This window comes from Octopus sinensis, linkage group LG11, assembly GCF_006345805.1.
Source record: "Octopus sinensis linkage group LG11, ASM634580v1, whole genome shotgun sequence".
NCBI lineage: Eukaryota > Metazoa > Mollusca > Cephalopoda > Octopoda > Octopodidae > Octopus > Octopus sinensis.
This window is the reverse complement of record NC_043007.1, coordinates 31640945-31657197: the sequence shown is the minus strand read 5'-3', so window position 1 is coordinate 31657197 and position 16253 is coordinate 31640945. Positions and strand designations below refer to the sequence as shown.

The window sequence follows — 16253 nt, the reverse complement described above, 5'->3', positions numbered from 1 at the left end:
AAAGTTACAATATATTAATTCAGGCAAGTATGATTTTATCTCATTAAAACATTTGGATTACAACAGGTGAATTGCATTTAGTGACTAAGTTGTAACTAAGCATTTTAGAACAGAGACCTATATTTTATTAAATATTGTAAAACTATAATTCATAAAGATCAATTAAATAATGGAACCAAAGAATATATTTTGGACTTAACACTAAATTTGCTTCCAAACAAAGAGTCTATCTGCAGAAATTTGTCCAGCTGCATCTCCGCTTTTTAAAACTTCTTATACAATTATTACATCTTACTGCTTCATTAACGTTTCTCTAATATCTAATTACCAACTTAATGCTAACAACAACAACAAGAGAAAAATAATTAAGTTTAATGAATGATATCTATGAATCCCTATTGTTGTACTAAGGTAAAACAAGATTTCATAGAGAACTGAGCTGTATAAAGCTGTGAAAAGGTAATTTGATTACAAAGGTAAAATATTACGAATGCTTTGATGTATTTACCTGATAGTAATCAACAGCCTCATTGAGTCTGCGTTTGCGATATGCTGCCAGGTCAATCAAACTCTCCCACTGCTGGTTAATCTCATCTATGCGTTCTTGGATCTTGTCTGCACCGAAATTTCCGGCAGAAATGAGATCATTGCCAACTTGGATGACTGACTGCAAGTGTGAGTGTCTGGCTGTCATTTCATCTTCCAGTGCCTTAAAGAAACGGTAAAGAAACATTAAGAAAATATTCTTTTTAAATTCAATGAAAAAGATAAAATCTCAAATCCCGAATTGTTAGTGTGTGTGTGTACATATATATATACAAATAAATACTATTATATATATATGATCTTCTAGACTTACTTTATGTTTGTTCAGTAGGAGGTGTACACTAGTTAAATCATGTCCCAGATCAGGAGATGACATCAACTGCTCTTTCTCTTTCACCCAACCTTCCTCGTCTGCCATATCCCAGTAGAACTGCCATAATTTACGTGACTCTTCAAGGCGAGCCCTGCGTTCAGCTGATAGTTGTTTAAGTTCAGTGAAAGCTGTCTCAAGTGTTGACATTCTTTCCACAATAACTTCTGGTTTGCAGGGCCTGTACTCCGCTGAAATCACAAAGAAAAAACAAATCATAAATTACCTTTCTAATATAAAACTTTACAACTTTTTCAATAAAGAAACAAAGAATCAACTGCAAAACATTAACTGACAGACTACCTCTAATCTATTGTCCTATTATTAAATATTTTTACAATAAAATTTTTAATAAAATGCTAACAAATTTTATGCTTAAATTTTATCCATATTCAATTTTAATTTTGCCTTCAACATTTTTTTTTATAGAATGTTTGGTATAACCATGGTTTTGGTTTGATCGTAGTTTCTGTTGTATTACAGGTACTTATTCCCTCACTCAGGTAAAGTTGATTACAAAACTAGCAGCCCATGACCAAATGTAATGCAAACCTATTTCTCTCTTGTCTGACTTGGCAACCTTCCTTAATAATAAATTTGAGGTTACAAAATGCTTCATTTCTTTTTGTTTTTCTAGTGAACAGTTTTTTTATTCACTAATCCATACCTATGCATTCAGAAGAAATGCAAATAAGGTTTTCGCAGATTTATTTAAGGGTTCTATTTACAGACAGATATTCAATGTGGAAAAAAAAAATACTACTTCATTCAAATGGTGTATTTTTTCAGAGACGTATGATGCTTTTTTCAGGGTCTGAATTGATGTCTTTTGGGTTCTCCCTTCATCAAACTATTTGGCTTTATATAAGTTAAATTTGGATTAATTCTCAGGTAGAATTTTCTTCATTTTATAAATAATTATTTCTAAAGAAGTATAATTGAAATCTGTCAAAACAAATGAAGAATAGTTTTGAGTTCAATGTTTAAGGGAAAAATTTGAATCCCACTTTAGGGGTAGAAACTCTTATGACTCTACAGACACTATTAAAAATGAAAATACAGGAAGATTAATTTTATGCACGTAAGGTAAAGCCATGATCGTGTGGTTGAGAAGTTTGCTTCCTAACCATGTGGCCTCAGGTTCAATCCCCTTATATGGAACTTCAGGCAAATATTTTCTAGTATAATTCATAAAGATCAATTAAATAATGGAACCAAAGCCCTGAGTGGATTTGGTAGAAACTAGAAAAAGCCTGTTGTGTGTGTGTGTGTATGTGTGAGTACTCTTTTAGTTGTAAACAAGCATCAATGTCATAAGAGATGCGACATTCTTATTTTCCAGTCTTCTGTAAAAAAGCTTGTCTGGTCAGAGGAAGGGCCCCTGGCCATAGAAAATCTGCCTCAACAACGTTTTGTATGACTCATGCAAGCATGGAAAAGTGAATGTTAAATAGTGATGATGATGAGGGTACTTTATTTACAAAGGTTATGTTCCTACCTCCAACATCTACGAAGTCACCTTCAGCAAATCTCTGAGCCTGGGAATTTACAGTCTTGACTCTGTCTCCGACTACATTAATGTCAGCCTCCAACAAACTGTGCTTTTGCAACAAGTCTTCGACTCCCATCAGATGTTTACCATAGTCTGAAGACATAAGTCGGGCCTAGCAAAAGAAATCAGTAATAAATTAGCAAAAATCATTTTCAAGTGAAAACGGATAAAAAAAAACATTTCCAAACTAAGAATCAAAATAAAATACTAATTATAAATAGGATAGTATGTGGTTTAGTGGTAAGGGTCTTGTACTTGTGATCCTAAGATTGTGGTTTCGATTCCCAGTGCAAAACACTTCATTTCACATTACTCCAGTTCACTCCAACAATAGCTGAGAACTTAAATGGACTGGTATCCTGTTTGGCTTGGTATAATCTCAGTAACATATTCCATGGAAACTGAGTTAAGCTCTGGCTTTATGAGTCCTGGGGCTCATGACATAACTAATATAAATAAGTCAGTGAGTCGGCCAAGTTGTTAGAATATCAAAACAGAAAATACCTTGTGGTATTTGTTCAAATCCCACTTTAGTCAACTTTTCCTTTCACCCATTCAAGATTGATGAACGCAGGAGCACCCCAAGGTGGAAAATTAACGAAATTGTTGGTTTGGATGAAATGCTTTGTGGTACATATTACGATTCCTTGCATCATGAGTTCACATTCCAGTTACGTGCTGATGGCTAATGATAATCACTTGACCACATGAACACACTATCCAACTTACAATTGGCCAGTGGGGGATAGGCTGGCCTACAACCAGCAGTGGATTGAAAATGGATAACGGAACTAAAGCAATAAATACTGGCCCAATAACCAAGAAGCAAAATACGAGATGGCACCTTACTGTCAACCTACAATTTATAGTTTTCAATGAAACTCTTGAAGCCTTTAAAAGATAATGTAGTGTTGATTGGATTTCGTGAGTGTATTTACCTTAATTTCTTCCATCCAATCAAGAATGTAAAGCATCTCTTGGAAGATCTTCTGTAAGTTCAGAGAAAGTTCAAGTCTCATACGACGTGCTCGTAGTAATTCCAAAAGATAGTTCCACAGACTCAGAACATTGTCTTTTCTGAAAAACAAATAACAAATTAGGTTTTAGCTATATTTAATTGTACACATTCTAGATAAATCTTATTGAATTATAATTTCAGACTATTGTCTTAACAAGATAGAAACCTTTAAAATTCTCTAGGAAAGTAAAGTCCCAATAAAAAATCATGAATTACCTTGCCGCAATTCTATTGATGTCATGGTAATTTTCCTGTTGCAATTCATTTGACACAGCAATAACTGCTTGGACGCGTTCTTCATATGCGTTAATGTCAGTCTCAATTGCTTCATGTTTCTTGGTAGCAGCCTCGACAGCAGCAAGGTCATGGCCGAAATTGTCCTGAGATACCAACCGTTGGTTCTCACTGAGCCAAACTTCTCGCATGCCAGCCTTACGATTGAATCGGGCAGCCAATTGCTCAAGTTTTTCTTGTCTGTAAAACAATTACAAAATGAGAATATAACTGTTTAAGTACAATAACAACAACAATAAATTTTACGTTTTAACAATATAAAGAAATATTGGAAATAAATATCTGATTTAAAATAAATTCAAATTAAACAAACTTTGGAACAGACTGAATATATTCGGGACATAGCTGACTTGTAAAAAGGCTTTTTGATTGGTCTGCTATGGAGAAAAATTCTTGTTTTAAGTGTGCAAACACACTGAAGTCAGTTCAGAATATGGAGTGGTGGGTGCACTGCAAGCATTTCTGCTCTCTTCAGTATCAGATACCCAGTGGGGCAACTCTAAACTGACTGGAAGGACTGACTTCCTTGTCCCAAACATATTTTACACCACTGCTTCATGCGTCATCCACATAAATATAAATCCCCAATTGATGATATAATAAGTGAAATTTTTACAATTCTCTATTTTTGTTTTTAAACTTTGTTTTGAAATATTTGTTGCAGACAGAAAAGAAATTACATAACAGATGCTATAAGATGAAGCTACAGTATTAATGTGCCAAGATTGGTCTAAGAAAACCATTAATTTTACTCCTTAGACAACGGTCAATATTCTGACTATTTCACCATCGCAAACTCATTGGCCATCATTATTCCTTACGATGGTGAGCAATTAAAAGTGCATTCAGTGGTGAAACCAAATGTTCCAAGAATTTGTAATTTGACGAGACTGGTCTCTAAATGCCTAATTCCAAAATTATTTCCCATTAAGCAGGTAAAAAAAAAAGGTCGACTCACCGGATCAGTTCTTCACGCAGAGCCAGTTCTCGTTCATGTTCAGCTTTCTCAAGTTTGTCCCAAGCTTTGTTGATGTCAGATATCAGTTTTCCTTCTCTGGGTAAATAGGGTCTTTGGTTGTTTGCCCTCATCTTACTTTGGAGTGTGAATAGGAGGACCTCAAGGTTTCCTTTCTCCACAAATCTGAAAAAGAGCAAAATTTTTTTGTTATTTATTTATCTCAAAAAGCACTGCCCCTCAACCACCACCAACAAAAAATAAATAAATTACTCATGAAATTTAAATTAAGTTTACTAGGTATCTATAATTAAAATCCATTATTAAAAATTAAAAACTTTTCCATTAAAAATCAACCAAAAACAATAAATAAGAAAGAAATGTAGTTTTCACAGCCAAGTTGAGAATCAGGTTTCATGAAAGTTGGGGCAGAAATTATTCTTTCATTGATCTTAAATCATTGAGAACCGAGTAGCAACCTAATGATGCAATGGACTGATTCTCACTAAAATACTGAGTTTAAAAACTTAAAAGATAATATAGATTCCCCCACCACCACCACACCAAAAAAAACCTCATATGAAAATTCTAATAGCAGCAGTTATCTCCCTGTACTTCTAATCATTCTTAAAGGGGAAAAATATAACAATTGATATACATTTTGTTTTTGGATTTGGTTTGCAAGATTCTTTATATGAGTTCGTGTGTTGAAGCATTTTCTGTCGTGTCTGAGGAGAGTCATTTTCTTTTTGTGCCGCCTTATGTAACACAATCACCGGTGAAATTTCCACTTATTTCCTATTTTTATTGTCCTAAAATTTTCGTTGCGTCTTGCAACCTTTTCAATAGTTTTGACTCTAAGAGTTGATATATTTTTTGTGCAATAATTTCTCTATAAATATTGATGGTTAAATGAAGGACAGGACAAATTGAAATGGAATATGAAACTTCTGAAGTGGAATAATATTTCAGAGACGTACTTGTCTGACAAACGATTTGATCTGTGTTGAAACTAAAATAATTAGTGTGGAAGATACACGTAGCCATTCAAAGACATACCAGCTCAAATGCAGATTGCAGTTTTTGTGCGTTTCTGAATAATTAATATGTAAGTATCTTCCATGGTATAAGTGTGAATAAATAATAGAAGTAAAAAATGGAAATATTTAACTAAATGAAATAAAAGATAACTTTAAAAAAAATCAAAATATACAACTGTATAACTATGTACATTGTAGTCTGGGGACTTACTTTGGTGGTTTTTCGACAGTTCTGTAGGTGTTAAAGCCTGTCAATTGCTCCTGCACGCCAGTTAAAGAGTTGGCGAATTTTCGGTCATTCAAAATAACTATTGTCTGTTCAATCCATTCCAAGAGGTCAGATGTTAAGGTTTCATATTCTTCAATCATTTTTTCTGTATCAATGGCATTGTCAATGACCTGAAAGTAAAATTTTATATTTATATGCGTATATAATGTCAAGTTGAGAATCATCTGTATAATAATAACAATAATAATTGTGTGTATGTTTCAATTATCTTTTTAACTACTTTACTGTGGAAATCAGATACATCTATCCCAAATTCCATTACTCTTAAACATGGAAAGCAGTTCTATATCCGTAACCATCCATTTTTTAAAGATATCTCAAAATTTCTTGAGGCAACATGACTTGCAGAAAAATTAATTCTATTTTTTTTTTAGCACATATTTAACATTACTGGAATGACCATGGAATTTAAATTCACAGTTAGGTTTAAAAACTGGAAGGTTCCATTGAACAAATCAGAAATAAATGGTGTAAACTGGGAAATGAAAGAGATTACATCTAGTTTAAATCAAGTAGGTTTCGGTGATGTATTATTGATCCACATTTTGCCTTTTTACAGAAACTGGTATCGTTATGAAAGAGAAATCCCAGTTGATGTGAAATTTCTCAATTACTGAATGTAGCTACATTGTGGTGTGCCCATAGAATTTGATGTAGGATAGACATACTGTGGAATATTATTATTTAGCCATTACATGCAATACAAATTAGAACCAGAGCCACTGGTAACATTAATAAAGAGCTTTGGAGATTGATCTGAAGCCAAATATTGAATGCTTTCCAGGGGGTACTTCAAGGGACTTGAACCCAGGACTGCTAACTAACTAAAGAAGCCTTAATCAGTGTTTGTGGACTGATTTAATGTGAGCTGCTCCTGGTGACATCTAAGCTGATTGAACCAGCAAAAGTTAAAATCCTCCTGTTTTGTTTTGAAAAACAAAATGCTACAGCTTTATTACTTTATTATCTACAGTGACTGTTCCATTAAAGACCAACATAGTTACAGAGTGCTTTACTTTGTGTATCATAAATAGTCAATATGAATGTTTGTGTTCCATGCTTCTACTTACTCTGCCAATTCTCTTGCCTTGAACAGATTCAGCCTTCATTTTCGAGAAGTAATGGTAGTAGGTGACTACGTATGTAATGATGGACTTCTCATCAGGAATCTCAACATTGACATCTGAAAGTGAAGAAAAGAAAGAAAATTACTAACAGGAAAAAATATATCTGTTCAAAAGTCAACACAGATTACTATATATGTATGTATGTTTTAAAGTAATGTTTACAAGGATTCAATTTTGTAATGAAAAGTCCTGGTCAGTTTCATTACTGAAGTCAGCTATAATGCACCTGAGCACTGTAGACAATAAGATCATCATCATCATCATCAGTAGCAGTAGCATTTAAGAAAATAATTCATGGCTAAAATATTTGGAATACTAAAATGCTGCACCTCAAAAATCGGAGGATTTTCAATGAGTAGGCACACATTCTACAAAAAAAAGGGGGGAAAAAACCCCTACAAAACATTTCCTCATGTGGCACCCCTAATTTTAGAGTTAAATCTTAGTACAAAATTTTCCCTCTTCATAGTTTTAGCTTTGCCCTGTGTATACGTTAACAATCCAGATTTTTCAGTTAAAATCAAGTACAGAACAGTGCAACTTATTCATGAGTAAATATTGTAAATTAAAATTTACAGTCAGTTTTTCAGGTTACATGTATTAAACAGATTTCAAGAATTTTTTTAGTCTTTTAATCCTCGTATTAAACCCCTTGTCTTTGGCTCAAAATTCTTTCTTAAATGCTTCCATATAGCGTTTCATATCTATGCTAGGTCTACTGAAGAAGTTCTTTGAGTCCAGCATTGCTGATTCTCTCAAAGAAAAGTCAGAGGGTACAATGGTAGGAAACATGGCTATAACAATGAAGATAAGCATACTAGCCAAAATAAATCAATATAAATATGTAATGATATATTATCTCAAATATTTAATTAACTCAGACCACTTAACATATCTCAATTCTTAAAAAGACAAAAAAAAAAAATGCTCAAATATGGAATTATTTTTATTTTGAGCTTCTAAAATTTCTACATAAAACTTTTATAGAATAAATTTTATTTAAAAACAGGAATCAATAAATGTATCTATATACATTCTATATAAGTGAAAATATATAAACAAATATAATTGGATTAGTTTTTTGTAGGATGATACTCTAAATACCACTGCAGTATAATAATGCTGGTATTGATTTTAACAGCTTAACTGCTCAACCACATCAGTTGATTATGTTTCTATGTTTACTTTGTGTCGTTTTCAATATAATTTGTAGCATTTAATTTGGATAACAAAAATCAAAGTTACACAGAGTATTTATTATTTAATGAAATATTACAACCAGTGCAACATTGAAACAAAAAAAATACTAGGCCCAATGAAATTAATGTACCCTAGTTATGCTTCTATTAGGACAAACAATACATAGCAATAAAGCTTCCCCCATTCTCCGGCCAGGCCCAACCTTTCAGGTTTCACGGCACCAGTATTACTTCCATTATTAGGCTTTGTCTACAAGATTGTTACTGACTGCCTTCGTACGTGATATTCACGATCAACCTCAGATATCTCATTATGAATAATATATGCATTCATAATCTTATTTAATCGATTTTATACTTATAAAATCTTTGTAAATTATCCATTACTATTGTAAGTAGTCATGAAATCATTTAGGGGCTCAGTTTGATTTGGTGCACAAGACATTAGAAGAACAAACCTTCAGGATCCAAAAGCTTAGTGATGCCAAGCTTTTCTTCAGCGACAGTAAACGCATTGTTGAGATTATGCATGGCATTAGATTTCTGAAGTCTGTCATATTGGATAAGGTCAGATCTGGAAGAAAGAACAATACAGAGAAACATTAGAGAAGGTCTCGTAGAGAAACAGAAAAATAAGATATTTATAAGCAGTGTTTTGTAGATAGTAAAACTTTTGATAGAGAAAAGTATGCAGAGACTTAGTCATTTATGCTAATGATTTGAACTAGCAATTTATCTGCTATTTAGGATGGACGCTTGTTTTGCTGAGGGTACTCCGTCTCTGAATGCAGGAGAAGCTGCTCTTTAGCTGCTTCAGCCCCTTTCACTTACACTAAAGCTTTCAGGGGAGTGGGCCGCTATGCACTGATGTAGGTAGTCTTGCACAACAGTATGAACTTTGTTGAGTCAAACGTTGTGACTCTGGGCCTGATGTTTCTGTCACCCTTGATGGTCAATGTTGCTGCACCACTCGTCCTCCTTCCCCCTCTCCCTGAGCTTTCTGACATCCTTTCTCTCCCCCTCAGCCACTCAACGACCACTGTTACACTTTTTGTTTTTTAAACATTACTTTTACTTGGCATAAATAACATTCATTTCCAGAGGGACACCCATCAACAACTTAGCAAAAAGAACTGAACCTATTTTCTTTAACATTTAGGAGTTCAAACTTCTAGTTACCTGTGTTTGTGAATGATGGCATTAAAAGCTAAACCATCTCTCCAGCTGGTAGTGAAATTTCTGACATTGACATTAGGGTAGCCAGCAGTTTTCATCTGGCACCAAAGCAAGAGTGCGTCTTTAGCAGATTTGGTTTCACTATTTTCTGTCTCTTCAATGATATCTTGGATCTGAAAAACAGGAAACCAAAAAGGCGTTAATCAAACAAAGTCAAAAAATAATTACTTTTATATAAGTCAACAATTAAAAATTACAAAATAGAAAAAGAATACTTTGTAATTAAAATAGATACATAAAAGATGTAGGTTTACCAACCTGGAAGCGAAGAATAATGGTCCATATAAGACCAAGAGTAAGTCTAGCACTGCCATCAACTATGTCATGAGCACCCATGTTTTCAAGATGGACTTTTTGTTCATGCAGGAATGTCAATGCTTTATCTACATTTTCCAGGCAATGAATCCTCATTTTCCCTTTTGTTGGCCGAGGCTGAAAAAAACAGAGAAAAAATATAATTAAGCATTATTACCCAAATGTAGTAAAATGATAACAAACGAAAAGGTCTTGGTAAATTCAAGGTTAAAAATGTCTAATAGCTAAAATTGCAAAGAAATGCAAAACCAAAATTATGTTGAATTCCTGGAGGTTAAAAACAACAAAAGACTTCCACTGAATGGATGAGAACATCTTCACATAGCAACAAAAACAAGTAAGCTTAAAGCCATTTGGTTAAATACAAAATGAGACCAACCAATGTAGTAAAGTCACCTTGTAAGAGTCAAGGTTTAATGGCAATGTATCATAACTATAGACACAGCCATAAGGATTATATATAAAGAATATCTAATTAGTATTTTGAATAAGTGGACTTAACCATTTGTTCCTTATGTAATAGAGTAAGTACCATACAGAGTACTGGTCTCTCAATATAATCAACCTTGAAGACAGTCTCCCAAAATGGTCACAATCCAAAAAGACTGAAGCCAGAAGAAAATTAGATCAATAGGAACTTAATTATGTCTGAATGGAGAAGCGGTTGAGTGACGAATAGTAATGTTTCGTCCACATTTGTTTTTGTTAATTTTTGAAAGATTTTAATTTATGCTAGAAATATATTTAATGCAAAATAATTTTGCATGCTAAAAGATTTTAGCATCTTTCCAAGAAATAAGAAAGTTGAATATTTCCTTCAGTAAATTAAAAGCATATATATATATATATACAAAATGAGACCAACCAATGTAGTAAAGTCACCTTGAAAGAGTCGAGGTTTAATGGCAATGCATCATCACTATAGACTAATAGCTAAAATTGTAAAGAAATAGAAAACCATGATAGATCGTTAGCTACGACACACATTTTTTTCTCTCCTTGTTTTTTTTCTGTGTCCCTTTCTGTGGAAGAGCGTAGGCTCGAAACGTAAAAGACTTTTTCTATTCCTGAGCGTTATACTAATACATCTGTTTGTTTTCTACACCACCTGTCTTCGTCTTTTGTTTTTTTCGTAAACTCTCCCTATATATATATATCTGGCACCATGTAAAAAAAAAAAACCCAGTACGCATTGTAAAGTGATTGCTTTTAGGAAGGGCATCCAGATGTAGAAAACAGACAATTGGAGCCTGGTGCAGCTCTCAGGTTTGCTAGCGCTTGTCAAACCGTCTAACCCATGCCAGCATGAAGAACACATGTTAAATGATGAACTAAATTGTATAGATAATTCATTAACCCTACAATATTTATTGCTTCATTGAATGGTCAACCATACATTACCTTCAACTCATGCCTGCTATTGTAATTCTTATAACCAGGAAAATTAGTAAATTATATCTTATTTAAAAGCTTAACATCTAATTTTTTTTTAGTTTTTTAAATGGTATTCTTTTTTATTCAAGGCACAAGGCCCCCAATTTTTGTTTGGTGGGGAGGCAGTCAATTAGATCGATCCCAGTGTGCAACTGGTACTTAATTTATCGACCCTGAAAGGCTGAAAGACAAAGTCAACTCTGTGGAATTTGAACTCAGAACGTAAAGGCAGATGAAATACTGCTAAGCATTTAGCCCGGCGTGCTAACGTTTCTGCCAGTTCGCTGCCTTAAAAACCATATTTTAAAAGTAGAGTGGTTGAATATTTTCAGTTTCCATTAGCTGTTTTTAAACATTGTTAAAACAATTTTAAAGGACTGCAGATTTTACTGTATATCATACAAATTATAATCACAAACAATGAAACTTTATACTCATGTTTTGAGATTTATTTTCCTGTTTGCATCCTCAGACCAATATTGACTAATTACTTTGAGAATGCGTATGTGAGCCTGCACATAAGTGCATAGATAAGAGTGTAATTATGTATAGTGTTTTGCACAAATACTGTATTGCATACTTCAGATGTTGGTATTTAATTTCGTTACAATAATACGGGAAATGTAAACATGAAGAGTGAAATTCTCATTATTACAATTAGGCTCTTGGAAACGGTTATATTGCTCCTTTCCAGTAGATCTTGTTTAAAGAGAGATACCACTTCGTAACTCAATGATTAATTAGAATGAAGCCTTATCATTCATTTGAAATGGAAAGAGATTGAATGAAACTAAATTTACAACACAATTCAAGTCAATGTTAAACAAACAACTTTCTGAATTCACCTCAAATACTAAAAATGTTTCCAAATCAATTTTGCCAAATTTCTAGAATAAAAATTGTAGCTGTGTTATACACGAACCTATTTAACCTATTTACAAACTGAAAACAAATCATTAAAATCAACTATGGGTAATCTAAAGGAAAAAAGACAAATAATAGTGAACAGATGTTGAAAAACTCAATTTGTATAAACTATTATTATTATTATTATATAATAATCTTTGTCATAATCTAAAGAATTTGCCATAAACACTGGCATAGTGAACGTAATTCAATTGTGGATATGATTGTAAATTGAAATTAGTCTGCTGTAAAGAATTTTGCCAACAAATTTCTATTGAATATTGTTCGTAAATAAAATTATAAATATGGAAGAGATTACATTGTATTGAAATTGAAATAGAACTAAAAGCAAATAAAATTAATCATCAAAAAACTAATATATATTACGCACGCAAATGGCCTATAAAAAGCATCAGCTACACTCTTTAAGCTACAAAATCCAGACAGAAAATCCATTCCTTCAAGTTCTTGTTAACTCTATTTTTACATAAATAAAATTATGCAGATATGCATTGAGCAAGGTATGTTCAGAACGAGCATGGGCTAAATCAATCTCACTGATATCTGGGAGGTCCTAACTTATCTTGTCCCCACTCTCTCTCTCTCTCTCTCTCTCATATAAAGAGCAAAAAAATTCCTTTGACATAAGTCTGTCTAAATTAGTAAAAAGGAGTGCATTTATCTTAGAAACTTTCTGATCCACAATGACTTGCACCTTATTTGATAAAGCTCAATCAATCATCATCTCTAATGAACATTTTAACCTCCCTCCAGTAGCAGGGAAGTAAAAAGAAATGCACAACCAATCGTGGTCCAACAGCCGTTTCAGTGTCGAACCATTTGGAACTTCAAATACGGATTCAATACTCTTTCTGAGCCAGAAAGGGTATTTCTGAAGTCAATCAACTATCCAGTGCAAGTGACAAACCTTCAGATTCAACGATAGAAGTGCATTGGCGCCTCAATCCCATCATTATCTCGTAAAGTTATGAAAAAAATATCAATATGGCTGTGTAGTTAAGAAAGCTTACATTACAACCGTGTGTTTTGGGTTCAATGCCACTGCAGAGCATCTTTGGCAAGTGTCTTGTACTATAAAGCCTTGTACTGACCAATGCCTTGTGGGTGAACTTTGTAGATAGAAACTGTGTGGATGACTGTGTGTGTGTATCGCGTTATTAGATGTTATACATCACTGGTCACAATGCACATTTTTTTGCATTGGGCTTAGCTTTCAAATGATGTCACCCTACTGGCTAGGTCAGCAGGCTATATATATATATATATATATATATATATATATATATATATATATATATATAAAGTTAATCCAAACAAGAAAGCACAAAAAAACACAACAACGCGAGGACGTGGAACAAATATAGTATTATTGGACGCTCAGAAAAGAAGGAAAGATCCAGAGAAGGGAAGACAGAGGGAAAAAAAAAATCACCAACGGTACACACGCGGTCCACCTACGTGTGTGTGTCTGTTTGCCCCACAACTTGACAACCAGTGTTGGTTTGTTTATGTCCTCTAAGTTAGCAGTTTGACAAAAGAGACCCTGATAGATAGCACAAGATAAAAAAAAAAAGCTCTGGAGTTAATCTGTGCCACAAAACCCTTCAAGGTTGACCCAATGACTAGAGTCATTTAATCGAAATAGCAACTTCAAGACCAGGACTCAAAATGATTCATTACTGAATGGTCCATTTTCATATAATTTTGACAGGTACACTACTGCTAAAACTAATCAAATGTTTATACCCCATGGCCATTTACCTGTTGCTAGTGTTGTAAGAACAAAAAATAAACTCCCAGAAAGCTGACTTTTGTTTTGGCTGCATTAACTTAGCGGTCAAACTGAGGTAAATGCATCCAAAACCTTGTCACACCTCTCTAAGAGGTGTGCAAAAGATCGGCTCAAGTATGAGACAGAAACTGCATAGTTGAGATCTGTGATCCTTGGCTCTCAGTTGATAAAGAGGCTAAGAACACAATATGAGCAGAAGACAAAAAAGTCAGTTAATTTCACAGAGGAATGTAACTGACCAAAAAGTGAACTGCCAAATGCCATTTCTAGATCCCCAATCGCTTGCTTAAGTATTGGTCTAAAATGCCTGCTGAGGTTGGGTTGTATAGAATAGATTAGTAACTGGAGCTATAGAAAGGAGGAAGGTTAACTAATAGAACATTTATACTATTTAGTTCTTTTTTGGTTTAGCAAGAAAATGTTTGCAGGACTGGCATTTTCAACTTCTAGATTAATATAATTGAAACAATTAGTTTATTGTTTAGACCAAGGTCAGTCCTGATCAAGCTGATCTATGATCAAAAGCAATCCAGCTGTGGCCATCTTGTCTTTTTATAAGTATTCAGGACATTATCTAATAGTGTGAAGGTTCATGGCTGAGTGGTAAGGATATTTGGCTCATGATCATAAGGTTGGGAGTTTGATTCCTGGCATCACATGGTGACCTTGAGCAAGACACTTTATTTCATTTTACTCCAGTCCACTCGGCTGGCAAGAGTGAGTACCAGTAATTCAAAGGGGGCAGCCATGTCACATTCTGTGTCATGCTGAATCTTCCTGAGAATTACATTAAGGGTATGTGTGTCTGTGGAGTGCCAAACCACTTGCACAATAATGTCAAGAGCTGGCCATTGCATTGATGGGATCAACTGAAACCCTCATCATAACTTATGGAGTGCCAGTTATTATCTGATATGATTTGAGGGTGATTTGGCTGTTATTTGTAGCAAGGAAGCAACTACACAGGAACTCTCATGGATTAGTAACATATAATAGTTAAGGTGGCTTCAATCAGTTTTACATCACCACCTCAAAATTGGCTTAAGAACAATAAAACTAGAAGAGGAAGTAATTTCTTAATCAAGATACCAATTTCATAATACCTAATAATGGTTAAAAGGATGCCAATGCAGAGAAAACAGCCAAGATTTTAATACAAATGAATGAGATTAGGAAGTCAATGTATAAAGACTGCAAATATCAAACTAAGAATTTGTTAACATTGTTATGAGTTGTATAAGAAGTGTTGGTTCTGTAAATTAAAGTCTACAATTGTTTGAATAAGATTAATTTTAATTAAGAAAACAGTTAAAAATAGCATTCAATATTATTAAGAACAAATATTTTGTATATATGTGTATACACTGCTTCAGCCTCACTACCAGCCAAATTGTTATTCGTAAGCCCAATAAAGTACATAAACATGAAATTGTCAGGTCAGACCCAATTTTGTGGTTTGAGGTTTAATTTGAGGGATGTTCTGAAGTTGACACAACTGGCTGACATCTGGAATTAGCTGGTTACTAAAAGGGGAAACTGTGATGAGATAATATATTGAAGAGAAAAACAGTGTCCCTAAGGAGTTAAAGAAAAAAAAATACATAGTTGTGTGAGGTAAATCTGTCATTTGCTAAGGGATGGGCCTTAGTGACATTTCACTCACCCAACTAAATGTTAAATGTTTCATATATTTTATGTGGTATTAAGTAAATGTAAATATGCCCTCAGAGACTGGAGATATGAATGTGTTCCTTTTAAGAAGTGTTACAGCACAAATGTGTATTTTTCATGCTATAAAGTGTTAAAGTTCAGCAATAATTGACACTCCTACTTAATAATGATAACAAAAGTCTAACTTCTTTTTAAATGTGAATTTCTACCCTATATACCTAGGAGCTAAAACTTGTTGGAAAACAATTAAGAAATTATTTCTTCTGCTAAGTAACACGTCAACAGGCAAGAATAGTTAAGTGTTGTGCGTGTGCAAGAGAGGGTGGGGGTTAAAACAACTCCCTGGGCTGAACTTAGGCTTCAGACTGCCTTAAATTGCTAACATCCTATAATAAACAAAAATGGAAAATACAAACATTGATGTAGAAGCAAACTGAGTGGAAGATGCTGACGTTATACACCAAGCACCTTTTTTTTTTGTCCCATCA

At 33.7% G+C, this 16253-nt stretch overlaps 1 protein-coding gene across 16 annotated transcripts in view; it reads right to left on the bottom strand.

Moving 5' to 3' along the window:
* The window catches only part of LOC115216977 (spectrin beta chain), a 169897-nt gene that overhangs the window by 39132 nt on the left and 114512 nt on the right, over window positions 1-16253 (bottom strand). For all 16 annotated transcript variants that reach the window (XR_005001216.1, XR_005001214.1, XR_005001213.1 and 13 more), the window contains exons 4-14: window positions 9885-10058; window positions 9570-9739; window positions 8849-8964; window positions 7135-7247; window positions 5987-6174; window positions 4739-4921; window positions 3703-3960; window positions 3407-3545; window positions 2415-2580; window positions 860-1107; window positions 509-709 (exon numbers count right to left, since the gene is read on the bottom strand). Coding sequence is in view for 2 of the 16 variants with exons in the window: in XM_036507319.1 (XP_036363212.1) it covers window positions 509-709; window positions 860-1107; window positions 2415-2580; window positions 3407-3545; window positions 3703-3960; window positions 4739-4921; window positions 5987-6174; window positions 7135-7247; window positions 8849-8964; window positions 9570-9739; window positions 9885-10058 (1956 nt within the window). In the remaining 14 variants the exon portion in view is untranslated. The remainder of the gene's footprint in view (window positions 1-508; window positions 710-859; window positions 1108-2414; window positions 2581-3406; window positions 3546-3702; window positions 3961-4738; window positions 4922-5986; window positions 6175-7134; window positions 7248-8848; window positions 8965-9569; window positions 9740-9884; window positions 10059-16253) is intronic.